General features: G+C 42.3%; 1 protein-coding gene across 2 annotated transcripts in view; it reads right to left on the bottom strand.

Moving 5' to 3' along the window:
• llgl2 (LLGL scribble cell polarity complex component 2) overlaps nt 1-21,267 on the bottom strand; it is a 30,504-nt gene extending 9,237 nt beyond the window's left edge. For both annotated transcript variants that reach the window (XM_034133126.1, XM_034133127.1), the window contains exons 1-9: nt 20,978-21,267; nt 6,421-6,524; nt 5,161-5,258; nt 3,997-4,078; nt 3,615-3,730; nt 3,217-3,375; nt 383-545; nt 161-293; nt 17-71 (exon numbers count right to left, since the gene is read on the bottom strand). In XM_034133126.1, the coding sequence (XP_033989017.1) occupies nt 17-71; nt 161-293; nt 383-545; nt 3,217-3,375; nt 3,615-3,730; nt 3,997-4,078; nt 5,161-5,258; nt 6,421-6,495 (881 nt within the window). In that variant the 5' untranslated portion in view covers nt 6,496-6,524; nt 20,978-21,267. The remainder of the gene's footprint in view (nt 1-16; nt 72-160; nt 294-382; nt 546-3,216; nt 3,376-3,614; nt 3,731-3,996; nt 4,079-5,160; nt 5,259-6,420; nt 6,525-20,977) is intronic.
• Between the last annotated feature and the right edge of the window lie 229 nt (nt 21,268-21,496).

The following is a 21,496-nucleotide window of genomic DNA, read 5'->3' as shown; positions in this document are numbered from 1 at the left end:
TATAAAGTCAACTCACCCTTCTTCTGTAGGTAGCTGAATTATTTTTGAAATGGCCTTGCATGGGAAGTGTCCTGCAGTGATAAATACAAGCCAACATTAGCTTCCAGAAAAACACATTACAGTAAAGAGAACGCTACAAAGAACACGTCTTTATCCTCACCATAGGGAATGTCTGACTTCTCCTCCTCCTCGTTCACGTCCACGCCACTCACCATCCACCGACAGTAACTTCCATCACTGTGTGAACTGAGAAGGTAGTCCCCATCCTCTGTCCACCACACACTCTCCAGTTGCTATAGAAAATACACAAGACAAATACCAACATTAAGCATGCTGGTTAGAACTCTGGGTAATACACAGCGTCACACTGAGCTGCAGGTACCTGTGTTGCGGGGATGTGCTGGACGGCACTCTGTTTCTCCAGATCCCAGATGACCATGAGTCCTCGTCCGTAACCAATAACAACCTGGTTTGGGTTGACCGGGTTCTCCTGTAAGGCCTCTACGTGTTCTAGATTCCTGCGGCCGATGTAGTCGTCCGGTACACTGGAGGAGGTCAGAGCAAGAGGACAATAAGTGAGAGGAAGGACATGACGAGAAGAAGGCCTTATTACAGATCTGAGGGACTGAAGGTCACAGAGGATTGTCTAATATGTATGTAGCAGAGTTTTCAAAATACAGAGTATTAAACTTGTGTTTTACAAGTCAGACTGTGTAAAGTCAGGGAGAGAGCATTGCATAAACATGCTGTTAAAAAGGTACACACACATCTGATGGTTGACTTGTATCTGCAGCAGTTTGTCTTGTTCAGTAGTTCATCTCAACATGTGCAAGCTGCCAGAAAGGCTTCAAAAAGGCCCAGACTCACTGGGCTCCATTTCAACAAGCTAAGAGCCAGACCATTCTTTCCAATGGAGAGAGCTGCTCTGTGAGCCACAACATACCTAACTCTACAGCAGCTCCTTAAGCCCGAGATGTAGGAGCCCAGCAGTAGCCATACAATATATATATACAAATATAATATATATATATATATATATACAAATATACAAATATATATAATATATATATATATATATATATATATTTGTATATATATATATATATATATTTGTATATATATATATATATATATATATATTATATATATATATATATATATATATATATATCTATATATATATATATCCTAGATGTATATACTATATTACATCTCTCTTGTCTTATCTCTCTATCTCTCTCTCTCCTCTCTCTCTCTGTCTCTCTCTCTCTCTCTCTCTTTGTCTCTCTCTCTCTCTCTCTCTTTGTCTCTCTCTCTCTACTCTCCGCTCTATCTCTCTCTCTCTATCTCTCTCTTCTCTCTCTCTCTCTATTTGTCCTCTCTCTCTCTCTTCTCTCTCTACTCTCTCTCTCTCTCTCTCTCTCTCTGCCACCCTTCCCTTCATTGTGCGCCCCGGATCTATTTCGTTCCCTCAATTGAATTAAACTGTTTCCAGCTTTTCATTATTTGTCGCTCAGGATAATTGTATATAAGAGAGTTGGCACAGCACACCCAGCTGCAGCCTCCGAGTGATTTCAAGCACGGACACCCAGTAAACACCACGAAACAGGAAGGGTTAGGTTTTTTTGGGGAAATGCGTATATTTGATTAATTAATTATTTTTCTGAACATCAATTATAGCTTCTCGCTCAGGTATTGTTCCCTCATGACTGTCTATTCTTGACAGTATTTTTCATAAACACCAACAGTTTCAGAATCCTGTAGAGAATTTTCTTCAAAAGAAACTTAGTTGTCTGGGGCTTTGTACAAACAATATCCATCACATCACATTGTTCATCACAGCAACACAACTACCTGTATAATGATATATAATATGGAGATGCAGGCAACATTTGGCCAGCCTTGTTTAAAGGTCCCATGTCATGCTTTTCTGGTTATTACCCGTCCCCTTGTGTGTTAGGAAGGTTTGTCTGCATGTAAACGGTCTGCAGAGTCACAAACCCTCAAAGTACACCCTGTAGCGAGTACAACTCTAACACAGAAAAGACCTGTCTATGCTGCTCCAGAACGCCTCGTTGGACATTTTTCTTTTTCTTCCTGGGTACAGTGACGTGACCATACCCATTGGTCCAAATGAACCAATCCGTGGAGCTCCTCACACACACACACACTCTCTCTCAGCGGCGAAACTGTGACGTGCTGGGGGGGGGGGGTGCTAGTGGAGCCTCGCAGATGAGGGTGCTGCAGCTCCCTCAGCACCCCCCCCTTCCCCGCGTCCATTCGCGCTGTCTCGCAGGAAATGACACCAGTAACCCAGCTCACACTGTCCGCTCCTCGCAGCAGCGAGCCACGCAACGTCCCGCCAACACGGCACCCAGACCCCACGCAGCATTCTCATCTGTTTGTCATTACTGGTGTCATTTCCTGGTTGCTAACAAACGCCATTGTAACACATAATCACTGATGTAACGGTGGTGGACTCAGCAGAACAGAGTGGGCGAGCTGACCAATCAGAGCACAGTGGGCTCACAGGGAGGGGGGGGGCAGGAGCTCCAACAAGCCGTGTAGGACAGAGAGTGAATACACATACTATACAGAGATGCTGTATGAGAAACCAATGTGAGTTTGGAACATTGAACAATGTAAATCTATTCTAGTAGACCTCAACAATGGAATCATGATCAGTAGAAATGGCCATGACATGGGACCTTTAAAGGAAAGATTACACATGCATTCGTAACCACAGTTATATCAATCTGGTTATACACTTATCTGGTGTGCACAAATTAATCTAAATGGGGTCAGATTGAAGTTATGAAGTATAGTAAATGATGGTCTTGATTTAATAGATTTTTTCTCTGATGTGTTAAGGGGCCAATTGACAAATTAGAAAAAACTTAACATTTGGTTTATATTGTGCTTTTATGGAACATAATACCAAATAATTTAACCAACACTCCTCTGCCAATTTTTTATTTTCTAACTGACACAGTTTTGCAGATTAAATGGTGGGCAAAATCTTCCAGCTGATATTTTGTTGGCTAGACAAAGTTTTGAGTGAGATCATCAACACATGGATAATGGATGCTATAAATGCTGTTGGACTGGGGGGCGGTTACACAGAAATCTCCCTTCCCTTATTAGAAACATATCTAATCTTTATGATAATGTGTGATAAAGGCTGGACATGATGTGCAGTGCATTGTGGGTGCTGACCTGCTGGCGACCTGGTCCAGACTGATGTTCCTCTCCTCCAGCTCTCTGAAGCCGGGCACCTCCACTATGAACACGTGTCCTCCCTCTGTGCCCAGCAGCAGCAGCTCTCCAGAGGAGTGGGCCAGCACTGCTGTCACTCTGGTCACACTGGGGGGGGCACTGAGGAGGAGGAGAAGAAGAAGAGGGGTCACTTTAATGAATCAAGGACAGCTGCAGTTTGTATAATGCAGAGTTGCAGCCAACCATTATTTTCATTATACAGTATATCAATCTGCAGAATATTCTATGGGTTGGTTTATAAAATCTCAGAAAAGTAGAAAGTAGTGCCATTTATAACCTCCCCCAGCCTGAGGTGAGGTATAGTATTCATATAGCTTGTTTGCGTGCGTGCGTTTTACCCAGGAGGTCCAGTGAGAGTGAAGCGTCCTATCTCCAGGAGTTCAGAGAGTCCTGTGTGGGCTTTCAACGTCCACATGTGCAGACTGTTGTCATCCAGCAGCGTCACCAGTTCAACCTGCACACAAGCAGCTATCAATCAATACTGCCTGAAAAACTGTAAAAAGGCATTTTTACTAAAGGTAAGCAATGAATTCAGGAAGGCAATACAGAGTACGCTTTAATATCTGGTTATTTAGCGCACTTTGTTTTACAAGCACAATATTCAACACACATCTTACTTATATAGGGCAGCCCTATAAAGCAGGGTACTAAAAGAGATGAGCATGCATACTAGAACTATATCATAGTATACAACTCTTCAAAATATGTTCTTTGGTTTACCTGGTGGGGCAGGAAGTGCACCTGTGTGACAGCAGCGTTCTCATCATGCAGACCCATGAACTCCACACCTGGAGCTCCATACCTGAGCACTGGTTAAGGACACACTGCATATATGATGGACTCAGTGCTGTTGGTGCTACAGTGACAACGGGAAGTTATAAACAGAGCACTGGCTTCACAGAGCATTAGAATGGTGATCGTGGATAACTGCTGCTGACGTCAAGTGATTTACAGCAAGGTGAAATATACACAATATGAATCCACTGCATAAGAAGAAGAACCTGAAGAGGGGAGAAACAGAATAAGTCATATACAGTTTTAACAACTAAGGCTGAATAGTGAGCCTTTCTGAATAAGGTTGGTATTTTCAATCATATATGTTTTAATAACACTTTCCCAGTGTTTGCCAGTTGAAATCCAATCTCTCACCTGCTACTATGATATTGCCCTGCTAGCTACCCACACAGTAAAGTGCTTTTTCATATGATAGGCGGGGTAAGGTTGATTGGATACAATTACGGAACCGCCCCAGAGTTAAAGATGAGTCATTTAAAGATATTTGTACATTTTACAGGAATAGAAAAGAAAAAAAAAGGAGATTTTGTTGACCGTCTTTGAAAAAAAAGAAGACCAATACTAACAGCTGAGTCATTGTTTATCTGACCCTGACCTCAGTGTGGAGATCCCTCCCTGTGGAGGCATCACATCATCAAATGATTTGTGTCCTTCATGAGGACCTTCAACAGGAGCTGCTCTGTTCTCCAGCTCAGTGTGAAGCACCCAGCACTTTCAGAAATGTCATTCAAAGATTTTCCTTCATCTGTGCCCACAATCTGCTGTATTGTGTGAATGGATGATCATTATGAGAGGAGGTCACGCGGTTATCCAAACCAGTGTGTGTCTCTGTGTGAATGGGAGAGTGTACCGAGTGGCTCCGCTGCACTGTCAGTGAGCTGAACTGTGTGAAAGGCTACACAGACTCCACAGTGTGAGTGGCAGGCGCATTGAGCAACAGCGTGGGAAAATGAAACACCTGAAGCAGGTACAACCGCAGACATGGATTTAGCAGCGTCACAGCCAATCATTAGCAAGGCCTGCCTCAAGTTCAAACATGACGCTCACATTATTCCCTCACAGTATTTACACTCAGGCAGTGAAGGATACAGTTTGATGGCCCCGGAGCGGGTACCGATGGCCAGCAGCTGCAGGGAGGGACTGTAGCCCAGAGCGCTGGGCTGGTGGGGGAATCCATGCTCCACCGTCTGAGGGGAGAGAGGGGACACACAGGGGGGGTGAGTCTGAGCGGTGACAGCAGAGTTAATGTCAGGCAGGATAGAGAGGGAAGATAACAGCATGTGGACAAGAAATAGGAAGGATAACAGATAACAGAAACATGAACCCTGCTGTCACTTCCTCTGACAGGACGGTGAAATGCACAGTATTGTTCAGGTGATGCAGCTGTGCTCCACTTCTCCTTTAGTTAACGTGCTGAGCCACTTCTACACTGTAACTACTGCGCATATGACAATAAAACCTTTGAATCTTGACTCTCTTAATTTGACACAGTTAGCGATAAATGACTGAAGACAAACTGTTAATCCCCTGTTGATGTATACATTAAATTGATCCAGCAGTCTTGATTCATAACAATCTTTCATGGCACTACAACGATGCCATATATACGACCATTAAACACATTTATAGAACTTATTACTAAATGATCATTAATTCCTCACCTGTACCTAAAGCAGCAAAGCAGTGATTTTGCAGCAATCATCAGTAAAGTCTGATAGGTAATCAATGATTTAGCTTAAAGCACTACAATTCAAACTTTACAACGTGCTTCACAATGAAGGCTAACATTTAAAATAACACACTGAAAAATAAATAATGGCATCAGTGCATAAAAAAAAAAATACACAAGTGTACAAAAATTATGAACCCAAATAAAATTCAAAAATAGATTTCTGACAGGCAAAAAAATCCTTTAACAACTAGTGAATTTAGCTTACATTTAAAATAAGAATTCCTCTTTTTAACCTCCCCAACTTTTAATATTGCCCTTTAAGTGTATATAATGCATTGTTTATATTTCTGGCCCCTGATGTTAGTGGCAGTGTGTAACTCGCCTTTTGTGTGTGCTGAGAGGATGCATAGGATGAACTGAATGGTTTATATTAAGCTTGTTTTTTCTCATTTTTTCCTCACTCAGAAAGGAAAAAATGTGCTCATGTAACCGTATTCTCTCACTCATTTATTTAACAGGCCAAAGTATGTGTGTAGTTGTGAACAAGCTATGTGTAGACACACATACATAAAAGATAACGCTTTGCACAATGTAGCAGCAATCACAGAGAAACAGCTCAGGAAAAAGTATGCCAACATCAGGAAGCAGTTGTGCTTCTTTAAGTACAGTTCACTTGCCTTGTTAAACTGGAAGAGTTCCTGTTTGAGCCGGTCTCTCTGGGACTCCTGGCCGTGTCTCCTGAACCTCTTCATCCTGGAGCCTGGGGGCCCACTGAAGCTCGCTGCAGGGATGGGAAGGATGGTAAGAATGTTGGTCTCAGCAGGCACTGGTCTGCATTTTTTTGAGTTGCACTTTTCAAAAGTCATAAATAGCTGTTCGCAAGATGGTTGATTGAGAGTTCACATGTGTGTCTTTGTTATGATGTGATCAATTAATTTCTCCCTTGGCACACAGATTCGAATGAGCAGTATGGGAGAACATTGATACTTTATTTCATCTGGTGTGAAGTAGGGATGCTCCGGTCGGGAATTTTGGGATCGATCGCCGGAATCAGTATCGGCCAATACCGATCGGGTGGGTGGGGGCTATGGGGATCTTCCATTTAAAGTGGACCTATCATGCTATATTTAAATGATATATTGTAGGGCCATACCTATATAAGGTATATTTATACGTTTCTGTTTCAGATCATGCATTTTAGCCATGCCTCATTTCGCTCTAATTGCTGTTCTCCAGCACTGTTTTTGCACGGGGCTGATTCTGTGAGCTGCAGCTGACCACGCCCCCCTGCAGGAGAGGGGAGCCGCTCTGATCAAGTCAGAAGAGGGGGAGAAAAATAGATCTCCGTCCTCCGTGTTTTATTATAGCCTATTATTATTATATAGAGTCGTTATTCATTTGTTTTAAAGCTCAATAAATAACAAAGAAGACCTTTGACCGGCACTTTGCTAATTTTGTCCGGAAGATTTAAACTTTAACGGACATCTTGACCGGCGATAGAAAACCTGAAACTCTGCTGCACGGTCCCCTCGTTCCTTGGAAGAGGCGGAGAGGTGGGTGTTTGTCATCTGCTGGTGGACTAACCGGAGAGAATTACAGTGCTTGCCTCGACGGGGAGGGATTGCATTGAATTAAAGCAGCGGGAGCAAACGCTTGCCTCGGGGAGGGAGAAAAAAAGCCACAGCGGAGAATAAACATAAGGGTAACCATGGTAACCATGCCCGGGAAGTCTTCTTCGCTGCTTTTGTGGCAGACTACAGCGCCACTTACAGGCCTGGCATATGTACTACAGCGTCTCCAGCGCTTTCGAGCGGCAATGGCCGGCCGTGGCCCAACCCCACATTCCCCTCATAGGTGGAGAGTTGGCCCAATAGCCGTAGCGCCACTGTCCTGACGTCAGTGAAGTGTTCAAATCTGGATCAGTTTTTATCAGATCCGTTGCAGCCCCTTTTTTAGAGATTTGGGTATGGAGGAAAATAGAGAGGGTTGTGTTTTCTGACACTTGGTGAGTTCCCTGGAACACCGGGGACACATATTCATGTAGAAAGACGTGCAAAAGTGCAATTTGCATGATAGGTCCCCTTTAAAGTGAGTTTAAAACTCAGTTAATGGAGCTCATTTTTATATTGCTTCAGTTTATAATCGTAACGGATCGAAAAGTGCAGATGAATTTTTCAATACATGATGCGCTTCCACAAACAACCAACATAATTATTAACTTTGGATAATAACACGGGAGAAATGAGCGGAAGCGCTCTCTTTTCCTCTCTCTCTCCCTCCCTCTCTCCCTCTCTCCCTCTCTCTCTCTCCTGACAGCCTGTCAGTGTCCGTCTCATGCAGCTCGCTGATCCAGTAATGAGTGACAGGGAAGAATAAACATATTTATAACTAGTTTAGCTTGTTCCAGAGGTAGATAAAATAGCTAAGTTTGTTAGGTCTAACTCTTATAGGGTTTTACACCAACGCGATTCCCGTTCTAGCTCCGTGCTAGAGCTTTTCTGGTTCGGAACCGGTTTTTCTTTTCAGCCCCCGTTTTGTTCACACCGCTCAGAGCCCGACTGGTGCTGCCGCTGCTGCGTCATGACGTCACCGTTTACGTCGCTGATTTTCTCCCCAACGGCGCTCACTACAACGACAACAACGGGGGACTGCGTCGGGTCGATGATCGTGTTGCTTTTAATCATACGAAGCCAGATTAAATTAAATAACGACTTCTCCAACCTTATACTTTTCTCCAGAGTGCCGTGGTTCATTGTTTATTAACGTGTTTCAGCGGCATTTCCCGACCGCTGCAGTGCTGCTCTTCCACCGGAGTTTATTCTCCCGTTAGCTCCGGGTTAGCTCACACGGCAGCGGCCGCTCTAAAGTATTCACTGTCTGACTGTCACACAAGCAGCTGATACATATCCCCAGTTCCCCTTAAGTGAATGGGTTTCAGTATGAATTGACGCTGTTTGGCATCACAACGCTGTTATTAAAGTTTCTCTGGTATAAAATGGGTGATGTTAGCAATAGCATAGCAACCGAAGCTAAACTGACTATCTTGACTACTTGTTGTTGCTATCCTATTGTGGCATAAGCCGTTTTCTACAGGCACGTAAGGTACAAATAAACAGAATCACACGAAGCCTGGTTCGTGTTGCCTGACTTTATAAAGTGTGTTTTTTTTTTCATAAGTGTGTGGTTGCCTTCTAGTCACTTTGCTCAGCACTACTGCTTGTTACAACTTTTATTTGCCATACTCGCCTTTAACTGTTAGCTCAGGTTAATCTCACCCCCCTCCGACGTAAGCGTGACGTATGTGGTTCTTGCTTCTAGACCGACAATTTCTTGGTGCCTGAAACAAACCGGATTCAGGAGCTTAGAGGCGGCTCCGCTGCGGTGTGAACAGGAAAAAACGGTGCTTTTCAGGCTCTAGCTCCGAACCGGCCCTGGAACCGCGTTGGTGTGAAAGCCCCCTTAGTGTGTGTTCTGCTCCGCTCACCGGTCCGTCACAGGGGGTGGAGCTGCAGGATTTTCTGCTTCACATACGTTGCATACCGCTATTTTATTGTCTTTTTTCGGACACCTTAAAATACTGCCAGAACGGTGAAGCCATTTTGGCGAGCTTGTTTTGCCGCGCACAGAGAAAAGTGTCATGTATTTTACGTCATGTGATCGGCTCTCCTGATCGGCCTTCATAGAGAGCACCGATCGATCGGCCGAGAGTGAATATCGGCCGATAACGATCGGCGGCCGATCGATCGGCGCATCCCTAGTGTGAAGTCTAAAATCAGTTTAGTTAAGGGTTAGTGACTATTTTACGTTAATTTGCTGAGATCCATCATGAATGCAGTCTGTGAGAGAGCAGAAAACGTTTCATCATTTGTTCCATAACCAACTCTCTGCCCAGCCATTTTAAGTCAAGTGAGACAGTAGAGGCACTACTAAGGGAAGAAAGAAAAAAAATCATAGTATAGGAATAGGCTTTGAATAGTAAATAGGCGCTTTCACACCGGAGTACTTTTCCCAGGAATAGTTCCGATAGTTTTCTTGGGATTTTGCGTTCACACCAAAAAGATCTGGAACTAGAACCTAGTTTTTGCGAACCTTTTCACCCCCAGATAGTCCCTGCTAGAGAGCAGGGACTATCCTTGGGAGAAAAAGGCTCCAATTTCTGATTGGCTGGGCGAATTACAAACCACGCCCCGTAAAACACAGAAAGGTTTTGTGAAGCCGCCATTTTATTTGCTCGCATTAGCATTATTAGCATTAGCCCAGCGCACCAACGGAGAGAGACTAACTTATGGCAACACAAAATAAAACGTGGGAACGGTGGAGTGATGAGGAGGTGTCGGCGCTTCTGGCGATTTACTGCCACCCGAAGTCCCGGAGTGAGACTATGACCATATCTCTATTAAGAGATATTCCTTGCACATTTGTAGTCATTCATTCATGCATTCAAAGTTGACTATTTAAAAAGCAGGAGACTAATGTGAGAAAACAAGTGTTTTAAGCCAGTGACAGAACAAATGATTTCACAGACTGTAGTTGCATATCACCTTTGGTGTGCATATGAAAATATTTGTATCCACATTCAAAGAAGAGAGTAAGAAAAACAAGCTGATTCAACAGTGATCAGCTGTCAGTGGTCTTTAACAGCTGTACAGAGTTGTGACAGGGTGTCTGCAGACATGTGCACTGTGCTGATAAATGCGATTAACTCACCTCTCAGACCAATGCAAATTACTTATCCAAAAAACATGGCTGCAAACCTGACCAGGGTCTACAGGTCGCTCTATCACAGGGTCTCCTGATATAGGATCTCAGTTAGTCACATGACCAAGGTGACACCAGGCCAGCAACATCAATATACATAATCAAGTGGAACTCCAAAACCTATACAACCGGGCCATACCCCGCCAGCCGATTGAGTCATCATTAAAGACATAATAAAAACTGTTGTTATTCTTAGATCAAATATTGAGAAACATAAATACTGTATGTATTATATATCGCAGCATAGCCTAACAACATAGTAGATATTATGTTTAAGACATATGATCCTGCACTAAGCTGAGAATCTATGGAGCCTCAGGTAGATGAAATCTGAAGATGAGCGACAGGAATTCCAGAGGCGGAGTCTGTCACTTCACTCAGTGAATGAAGGAACACACATGAGTGGGCGGGGTCCTGCTGCCCCTGTAAAACTGAAGATAAGGGACACACACACACACACACACACACACACACACACACAAAAAGAGTAATTGCATTAAGACATTTGATCCACGATGTCCAAGTCCGTGATAACGGTCAGCACCATGAGTCAGTTTTCCGTCTAGCCGGCATATTTGCATTGGTCCAAATGGAGACAGCTGTGTTTTTCCCCTGAGATCAGCACTGCTACCTTGACTCACTGCTGGGCTGTGTCACACATTCCCAGCTCCAGCTTCCTCTGAGTCTGTCCCCCCCGCTCTGGAACAGCAGGCTGACTGGGCTCAGCTACTGCTCTACAACTGGACTCCTCAACAATATAGTTGTTCCTTGTCTCTGTTGTGATATGTTTCCCTTTTTACAATTAATTGATGCCAGTGTGTACGAGAGAGGTTTACAACAACAAAAACCGATTAGTCGATTTCAATACCAGTGATATTCCACTGTTCTTTACACCAATTGGATACCACAGTAAAAAACTAAAAGCCTATTAATACAATTTACCTTCACCAATTGAAAAGAACAGCTAACGTTAAATAGCTTAGCTCGCTAATTTCAACAAAAATGTTGCTACACTGTTCAACAGTAAGCTTCTTTGTGCCAAGAGAAAAATAACGTATTCTGAGAATCTTGGATCATGATGATCGAAATTGTAGCGCTTTTTGATTGATTTGATTAATTCATTTACTGTCAATTTACTATTCATTTAATCAACACGTTATTGCTGCTCTAAACTGCGTGTTAGAAGTTAAATTATAACATTTTATTGCCAGCCAGCCCAGTTGCACAACAACAATATCACAGCTGACAAGTATAGCTTTAATGTTTCTTTTTGGTAATGACAATTTTAAACAAAATGCCACACAGGCCAAAACAAGTAAATAAAAGGATTTCTTCCAAAAAAATAAATAATTAGACTTTAATATTGGCATAATGTTCAGAACTCTTATGACAATGCTATCCCTGAACTAGGACATAGTGTGTGTTTCTCAGGAGAAGCAGTGAAGCAGAATGATGGAGCTCAAAGCCACCATAAGCTCTGCTGACAATGGCAGGGTGGGAGGTCTCCCTCACGAACACCTCGGCTTCTATGGGCTGCAAGAAGAATCTGCTGATGGAAAGGAGAAGGAGCACCAGCCTCACATATGCTCACATGTAAACAGTGAAGCCAACAGGCAGTATGGAACACTCCGGTTCATTCTAGGCACATGCTACATGTCAGGTGCAGTCTTCAGACATCCTAATCCCACAGTTGTTCCTCTCCTACCAGATTAATTGTGGCCTTTCATATAACTTGACAGACATTAGAGCACACATTACCCCTTCATTAAAAGGCAGTCGAGTGTTATTTGTACCCCAGCTAGTTATCAAGGGCCACGGCTGGGAATGAACATCACAATTATGTGGACTGCAGTGCTGTTTAAGGCGCTCGGTTTAGACAGTTAGATTACCTCCTCCTCTGCTCTCCTTTACAAAGTCTTGTACGGTCTGACTTTAACAAGCTAAGCTAAATCCAACGTTCACGGTTAATTATTTGCAAAAGGTTTTTTTCAACCTTAGGTGCAACAACTTTTATGATCTGACGTACCACAACCAACCAACCTGGTTTTACATTACAGAAAAGTGTTTTTATTTATCCTCTAGGAGACACATTCCAACTTTTACCAGAGGACAGGTCACAGAGCAGCCACAGGCCTCCAGAGCAGAAACTGGACCTGTGTTTTCTAAGGATTCACAGATGTATCTGCAGGACATCGGTATTCTATAGTTTGCTGTAGAGCAAAAAGAGTTCAATACTTTTTTTTTTAATTAAGATTTATTGGTTTCCCTGGCACAAAAGGGAAGAAACATTTCCCATCTTTCGTAAGAACCATGTACTGTGAGCGGGTAGGAAGGGTAAAAAGAAAATCAACACATTGTTTGTTGTTGATTGGATTTCTTTTTGCAGAAAATTATAGATTAACCCCAGAGTTATCTATGGGAAGTTTGGCTTCTTTGTTAAATGAAAAGCTTAGTATTGTAGCAACTGATAACCAGCCCCACGCCTGATCAGTTGCTACAAAAAAATGTGGGTTTCATTACAAAAAGCAATCCATGTTACGGAAGTCCATCGGACTGAACTTTATCCAAACAAAGATGACTCTTTAAATTGACACAGCACAAAGTTAAACACAACCATAAACTGTGCTTTTTTTCTAAAACTGTTCTCTACCTCAGTGTTTTTAAAAGTTTCCACCTCAGCTCATTTTGGAATTTTAAACTTCTCTAAATAGGTCAAGCCATGTATGAGTAACAGTACTGTACAGAATTCAAGTTTTCTATATTGCGGGTTTGACAACTATTACCATCTTTACAGGGAGACTGGCCGAAACATAAGGATATGTATAAAACACAAAAGGTTCTTTTACTTTGACGAAACTGTGGACAGGGTACTTGGTGAGACAGGGAAGTACCGGTTGGTTTCAGGTTGATATGAAGTACAATGGCAGGTCAGAAGCGAGCTGCAGAAACACAGCAGAGCAGGCCAGGTTCAGCAGAGCGCTGCACAGTGACGTGTCCCACTTCTTCAACAGATTTCCCCAGGAATTTCACTTGGCAAGCAATGAACTCGTGTTGGGAAAAAAGGTTAACAGTAAATGTAAGTTAACGCTCCGTCTGACGACACATCGGTCACATTGTTTGTACTACAGTGAGCTCATATGGCAGCAGGGTAAGGTACCATACAGTGTTTACCTTTGATAGCTAATCTAACTGGCGTATTGACTCACTCACACAGTCTCATTCAGAAGCTCAGTCTGCATTATATGTGTTGTCTCTCCTGTCCAATATACCATCCCAAATGTCCTTCACTTAGTTAGCAAGACTACAGTTGTTATCTTTCATCCCACAGTCCAGTGATGTCATCAAATTCCCAGCATATCAAACAAGGCATCTGAGTTGAGCAGGGAGTCCATGGAGGAGGAAAGAAATGTGCATAAACATGCCTGGACCTGACAATAACAACCTGAGGAGAAGGCGGCTCGACCAGCAGAGCTGCTACATGGCCTGCGTCTGTCAGCGACATAGCTAACATAGTGCTTCAAAGTCACAATGATTGGCCGTGAAATGCCAGGCATCCAAAAACATTCCTCTCACCGACTGCAAAGCTATGCTGCCACTTCCTGCAACACAGGAAAAAGTTCTCGAGATGAATAAGCTCTGAGTGACATCTGATCGATTCCTAAACTTGAATTAAACACACCTGACAACAATGCAGGTATAAACAAAATCACATTGAGAAAGGTGGAGCAGAGCCTGTCTGACAGCTGCAGTCAGACTGAGATCCTGCCTGCACATATCACATCAGTCTGATCACAGAAAGTCTCCACTCTCACACACAGAAACACACACCACTGTTTCCCATTAATTACATAGACTGTGGCAGCCTGCCATTGTCTTATTTGCCCCGCCAATGTCATTATAGGCTGAAAATATTTTACACTTATCAACAGGATGTCTGGCTGTCGTCAGTGCATCAGCTGTCTGCAGCAAAATACGTAACCACACTAACCCTAACTGTAAAACACAGAGTCCGTCTCGTTTATTATGCCTTATGCCTTTGACATTTTGACATTTCAAGTCTGTCATGTGCACAGTGAAAAACAAGTTTCCCCTAAACAATGACATTTAAAAACAGAAATAAGAATACTAGGCTACAAGTACAGTACATACAGTGTACAGAACAGAGATACCTGTGTGAAATGTTAAGCAGTGGGTTACTGGATGTGCAGTGTTGAGTGTCTATATGCATATGAGGCAGTAGATTAGATTTGTATATATGTTCTGTACAACCATGATGTGTGAAAAGCACAACATTAGGCCCAAAGTCGCTTTGCTCTTAATTTTTTTTTTCAATCTAACAATGAATGTGCAAAAGATTTTCAGGGGGTCATTGCCTTAGAAGCCCCCTGTAGTGCTTTATCACTGAGGCCAGTGACAGTTCAGGAACATACTTTGGGATCTGTTTTTCTGTTTTGGCTGCCAAAATTCTTTCAGCCAGGGCACTAACGCGTGCCCGTCCAGCACCAAGAGCTGTCAGAGGCTGGGGGGTGGGTGGGGGAGAGTTACGTTAACAACAATATTTCATGGTGAGTAAGAGTAAGTGGCTTCAGAGGTGTAGAAAGTTGTTGGAGGAGTCCTGCTTGCAATTCAATTTAGCTTTGCTGTGACATCATGAATCGGGCCACTTGTCAGTGGAGAATCTAATGGGTCCTTATGAAGGCTTGCAAGTTGAATCACCTGTGAACCAACACTAACCCCATCACAGACCTCAAATAGAACTCATTTCAGTGGAAAAGGGTCTGAGATCCACCCACTCTAGTACAAAAATCCTGTGGGTAACGCTGATTGAATGCTACATGATGATACTTCTCTGCGACATTAAGCTGGACCTTACTGAGTTACTTTAGGTTCTGTGGATGAAAATGAATCCTCTAAAGGCAGCATTGGATGATGTGTGGCAGGGTTAGAGTTTGATATGTTTCAGGTGAGTGTGAGGGGAGTAGCATGAAAGTGTTATGCTGACATTAGGCATGTATGGTAACTTGGAGAGGGTCAGAGTCCGACCCTTGTCAATTATCTACAGGGGTCCCTCAGGGCTCTGTCCTCGGTCCCCTCCTCTTCTCTCTGTACACAAACTCGCTCGGATCTGTCATTAGCTCGCATGGTTTTTCATACCATTGCTACGCTGACGACACTTAATTAATTTTGTCTTGTCCCCGTTCTGAAACCCAGGTTGTCGCACGCATCTCTGCTTGTCTAGCAGACATCTCTCAGTGGATGTCTGCTCACCACCTCAAGCTCAACCTTGACAAGACTGAACTGCTTTTTCTTCCGGGAAAAGATTGTCCCACTCTTGACCTAACAATCACCGACTCAGACTGCAAGGAATCTGGGTGTGACCCTAGATAACAACCTGTCCTTCACTGCAAACATCGCTGCAACAACCCGCTGCTGCAGATACACTCTTTACAACATCAGGAGGATACGTCCCCTCCTGACCCAGAAAGCGACGCAGCTTCTGGTCCAGGCTCTCGTCATCTCACGCCTAGACTACTGCAACTCCCTCCTGGCTGGTCTACCTGCATGTGCCATCCGACCTCTGCAGCTCATCCAGAATGCAGCAGCTCATCTGGTCTTCAACCATATATATATATATATATTAAAATATATATATTAAAATATATATATATATATATATATATTAAAATATATATATATATTAAAATATATATAATATATATTAAAATATATATATATATTAAAATATATATATATATAAAATATATATATATATTAAAAATATATATATATTATTATCATATATATATTATATATATATATATATAAAATAATATATATATATATATATATAATAAAATACCAGCATCTCTGTATAAGTATGTGTATTCACTCTCCTCCTGTCCACACGCCTTGTTGGAGCTCCTGCCCCCCCTCCTATGAGGCCCAGTGGCCGCCTGCGAGACAGCGAGACACAGTGAAACCCAGCCCGAAACCAGCACGAACACACACACACACACCCGCAGCCTGGCTGGGAGTTTGTGTGTGTGCTCACACACCGACTCACAGCCTCGCCGCGTCCTCGCGTCTCAGGGAGGAGGAAATCGGCGGAAGCTGCAAGCTGAGAAAAGAATTGAGTTGTGTGTGTGTGTGTGAGGAAGTCTTATAACCCTAACGGCTCCGTCGGACGTAATGTAACGGCTCCACGGATTGTCCATTGGACCAATGGGTCCATTTGGGTATGGGTACGTCACTGTACCCAGGAAGAAAACAATGGAAAAAGAGAAATCTCCAACGAGGCGTTCTGGGGCAGCATAGACAGGTCTTTTCTGTGTTAGAGTTTTACTCCCTACAGGGTGTACTTTGAGGGTTTGTGACTCTGCAGACCGTTTACATGCATAACAACCTTCATAACACACAAGGGGACGGGTAATAACCAGAAAAGCATGACATGGGACCTTTAAATAAACTAAACGCTTTCATTTTAAGTTGTGAGTTTAGTGTTTTTGACCCTAAGAAACACTGATGCATTAATCAATAACAATAATTCACAGCTCCTCTCTCTGCTCCAGAGGATTTAAAAAATATATATCCCAACATCCCCCCCCTCTGCGCTCAGGCAGCACACCCCCAAAGCAGTAAACCTAGGGGAAACACTGGCACTTATATACTAACAAAGCACTTATACACTAACAAAAGACTGGCTTATCTAAAGCCAGTTGAGTAGCACTTGAAATGTTTTGGCTCTATGAAACCTGATGTACTTATATGATTCTGTTTTCTTCAAGTTTGTATCTTCTTGGTCGAATGCACTTATTGTAAGTCGCTTTGGATAAAAGCGTCAGCTAAATGCAATGTAATGTAACTAGGCTAAGACTAAGCAACAGTTCATACTTGACAGACGGAAAAAGCCTTCCTGTGTATCTCTAAAGAAGAATGCAGCTAACAAGGCAGAGCAATATGAGGAGTCTGGCCTCCCCACCGCAGCAAACATGACAGAAATGCTTCCTTCCACTGTCCCTAACAAAACACACATGAGATCTTGTCGGTTTCGGGTGTGGCTGGCAGGATATCATATCTCCCACCGACTCTCTCCCTTTTTCCTGTGAGACATGGACGAGGGGGGCGATCCGGACAACGTTTAAACTAGTCAAGCTTAGATTGTCACCAACAGTGGGGGAATCAGGCTAACTATAATGCAGTGAAGTGAATTAAACCTTGAACAATTATTAACATAATGTGGTGCCATGTCAGGTCTGACAAACCGAACAGGACAACTTCTGCAAGATATGACTGATTACCGGGGGAGAGTCATAGAGTATAGTGGTTCAGGAATGACGTATTTTTATAGACCGACTCGTAAGATAGTATTGCAACAAACAGAATGGAATTTTCATTGGAATTTGAGTTATGGTTACAAACATTTATGACACTTACACATGTGAATAATCTCCACATATAAACCAATTTTCAGATTTTTTAAGGGCAAACGTAATCACCACGCCAGACCTAAATGTTAGGATAATAACAAACTACATGATAGTCACATGACTTCACAGTCACTAAACTAAAGGCGCATATTGTTCGACATTTATTAGTTTCTATTCTGGTGCCTTGCTCAAGGACACCTCAGCAGTGCCAAGGATGTGAACTTGCACCGTTCAGACTACCAGCCCACTCTCCTGGTCCAAGCGGGACTTGGAAAATATGCTGCATTGGCCGAAAAAAGAAAATCCCTACGGACTGAGCTATTACAGAGTTATGTCAATGTACAATCATATCTTGTTTAATGTTATGTTTACTACAAATATAGGCCTGTAGATAGGCTGCAACTGAGCTGCAACTAGCCCTTCATTACATTATACATTCATCTTCCAATATTTCTCAATTAATTGTTAAGGATAGTGGTTTGATCTATAGATTATGAGCAAATTGTGTGAATTTCTGGAAACTCTACACTGCTTCAACTTTTCTTAGCACATCAACTTCGACCTACATATAAAAATTGTGTATTTTATTCTGTCACTGCTTCCAAAACCAAACTTTTCTAGTTTACGCTCATATATGACAAAGAAAATTGTATTGAGGTTACATATTTTCCACAAAGGATACAGCCCCACCTCTGGATATTAACATGTCTAATTTCTAAGAGCGGGTAGCATTGAGAATGTACAGGATATGCTTATACACATGAGTATTTTAGCAGCCTGTGGGTTTTAATGTGGACTTTGATACGAGAGCCATTCAACATGAAGAGTTGCATGTCATGATTTATCCTTTTTTTAAATAATTCATCCATTACTTTTCCAAGTCATTATTACATACATACATGCATTTATCTATACTCATAATGTGCTCTGTCCTGGAATATCTGCTGTAAAGCCTGATGAGCAGGAGGACATTCTCTAGCATTTCTACTTCATATGCCATTTCATTAGCAAACCACAGAAAACACATATTTTCCTGCCAGATAATGTGTTGCACATTGAGAGAGGTAATACAGGAATCAAGTTAACAGTTAACAGCACTAAACACAGCGTGACAGTCTGGGCCCAGTGCTCCGTTTGAAGTTTAAGAGCAAGGGACGCCTCTCGGACATCTCACCCGTGTAGAGCTAGATAAATTACCTTTCATTTTCAACGTTTTTTTCTTTGAACATAACAATAGTACAGTCCCACCTGTATATTTGCACTGCCTACAAGACCTGAGAAAGATGAAAAAAGGTCTGCTTTGCTCAAAACTAATCTATAATTCATTGCTTGCACTACTTTGGGAGCGGCCATTTGTTTTGCCTCCATAATAGTTACAGGTGGACTTTACCATGCAGGTGTACTAGCCCCAAGTCTCCTGAGAACAAAGGCTTTTTGTTTGGCTAGTGCGGTGCTGCAGGTGGTGTTGGAAGGACTCAGCATGTCCTTCAGCAGCGTCCTGACCTCATTATGGGACTTTTTGCCGCTTTTGCTCAACAGTCTATTCAAATGTTGTCTGTTGAAATAATCATACAAAAATTCAATGAGGCAGGAGAACTAATATATATTTACAGCGTACTGGATGAGCATGCAGGTTAAACAGGATGACTCACATATAAAATAAGTCATCACACAGGTACTACATGCGAGCCAACTAAGAAGGTGCTTTGGTTGATTGGAAACCATCCATGTGATAATGGCTGTAAAATGTCGTTTTTAAATCCTACATTTTCCTGAAACTAGCCAAACCGGTTAACTGCGTTTTGCTCATGCATCCCCCCCCAAATACACCAGTTACTCACTCCTGAAACCAGACCGTTGAGTCAGCGGGCTTACGAACATACCTGCTAGAGACACACCTTGCTCCAGTTCCGTAATTATGCAACACTCTCTGCAACTACTATTCACCTGGTGATGTTAGAAGAAAACGTCACAGTTTGATATGTACACAGTTGGTTTATCAATCAACTTCAATTATTTTCTTTCCTGGACTGTTCCTCAAGTTGCCATTATTATTAGTGGTGGAAAATAACTAAGTACATTTACTCCAGTACTGTACTTAAGTAGAATTTTTTTATACAAGACTTGTACTTTACTTGAGTATTTCAATTTTTTGCTGCACCTTTACCAGCTTTGATAACACTTTAATGCATCAATAATTATAAAACATATCATATATATTATTCTGAAATCGACCAATTTGCATAATGAGTAGTTTTACTTTTGGTACCTTAAGTATATTTTGATGCTAATACTTGTGTACTTTTACTTGATTTACATTTTGAATGCAGGATTTTTATATTTGTATACTTACAGAGTATTCCTACACTGTGGTAATTCTACTTTTACTATAGTACAAGATCCGAGTTCTCCAATCTCTGGTTATTATGCACAGGTGTGCTGACGCCTATAGAAACTAGTGTTGCCAGGTCTCATTGTTTACTGTAGGTTTATAGTAAACAACAAGCTAACCAGCAGTCATCAAACCCAAATACGACATTAGATACAACTTCATCCATTCCACTGAGAACAAAAAGGCGTTTTAAAGTCAGAGTTTCAAGTGATTCAGGCAATGTGATACTGTCAGAATGAAAGTTATTCACAAAGAAAACTATTAAAGCTCATTACAAAGCCGTACACATCATTGGGATATGTTTGGGAGATAAGTTAGCAGGTGTCTTAAAGAAACTCATGGAAGTTGAACTTAGACAAACACAATTGTGTGAGTTGCTATAAAGCAGAATATAATAATGTATGTATAAAAGCTAACACTTAAGACTTTTAAATATGCACGTTAACCTAATTTATAAGAGCTGCCTGAATCCTGGAGGAACATCAGTGAGTAAAGATTAGCCAGCTAGCCAGAGCAATGGAAGACTGGTGTCTGGCTAGCAACTTTAGTTAGCTTGAGTTGTAGGCGTTCACAACTAAAACACTGGCGGCTGTAAAAATATTAATTGTTAGCCAATTTGCTAGCAAGCAAACACCTGTGGGGTAACTCCCAACCCACCTGATTCAGAAGAGCCGTCGCTCAGCAGAGGTCCACAGTTCACAGCCGCTGGAGAAGAGTCCACACCCGGCCAGTGTCCGGTGCTTTAGTTCGCCAAGAGCTCCCTCCTCATATAAAGTGGTGGAAAATGTTACCAGGACGTAAACCTGTATTCTTGGTTTCAAAGGCAGCTTATTTGCCAAGGAAATATCACGACTGACCCCGGTTAAAGTGTAAAAGTGGGATTGGTGCTCTTTCTTTTCGCACCGCTGCGGTAGCCTCGGTGTTTCCTGCTAAGCTAAACTTCACTGTTTTGCTAACTCCTCCCTTGTGATACATTCAAGTGCACCTCGTTAAACTCAACTCCTTGCAAAGTCCCGCCCCACTTCCGCGTTTGCTTCCGTTCCAATATCTTTCCTAGGTCTAGCAGTCAGTCTTTCTAAAACATAGTATGCTACTGTATCTGCTTTAGTATTTATTTCTGTAACTGCACATATATACAGTCTTTAACCTGCAGGCTGTTTAAGACAAGAGGAATTC

This window comes from Trematomus bernacchii, unplaced genomic scaffold (assembly GCF_902827165.1).
Source record: "Trematomus bernacchii unplaced genomic scaffold, fTreBer1.1, whole genome shotgun sequence".
NCBI lineage: Eukaryota > Metazoa > Chordata > Actinopteri > Perciformes > Nototheniidae > Trematomus > Trematomus bernacchii.
This window is presented reverse-complemented; position numbering and strand designations above follow the sequence as displayed.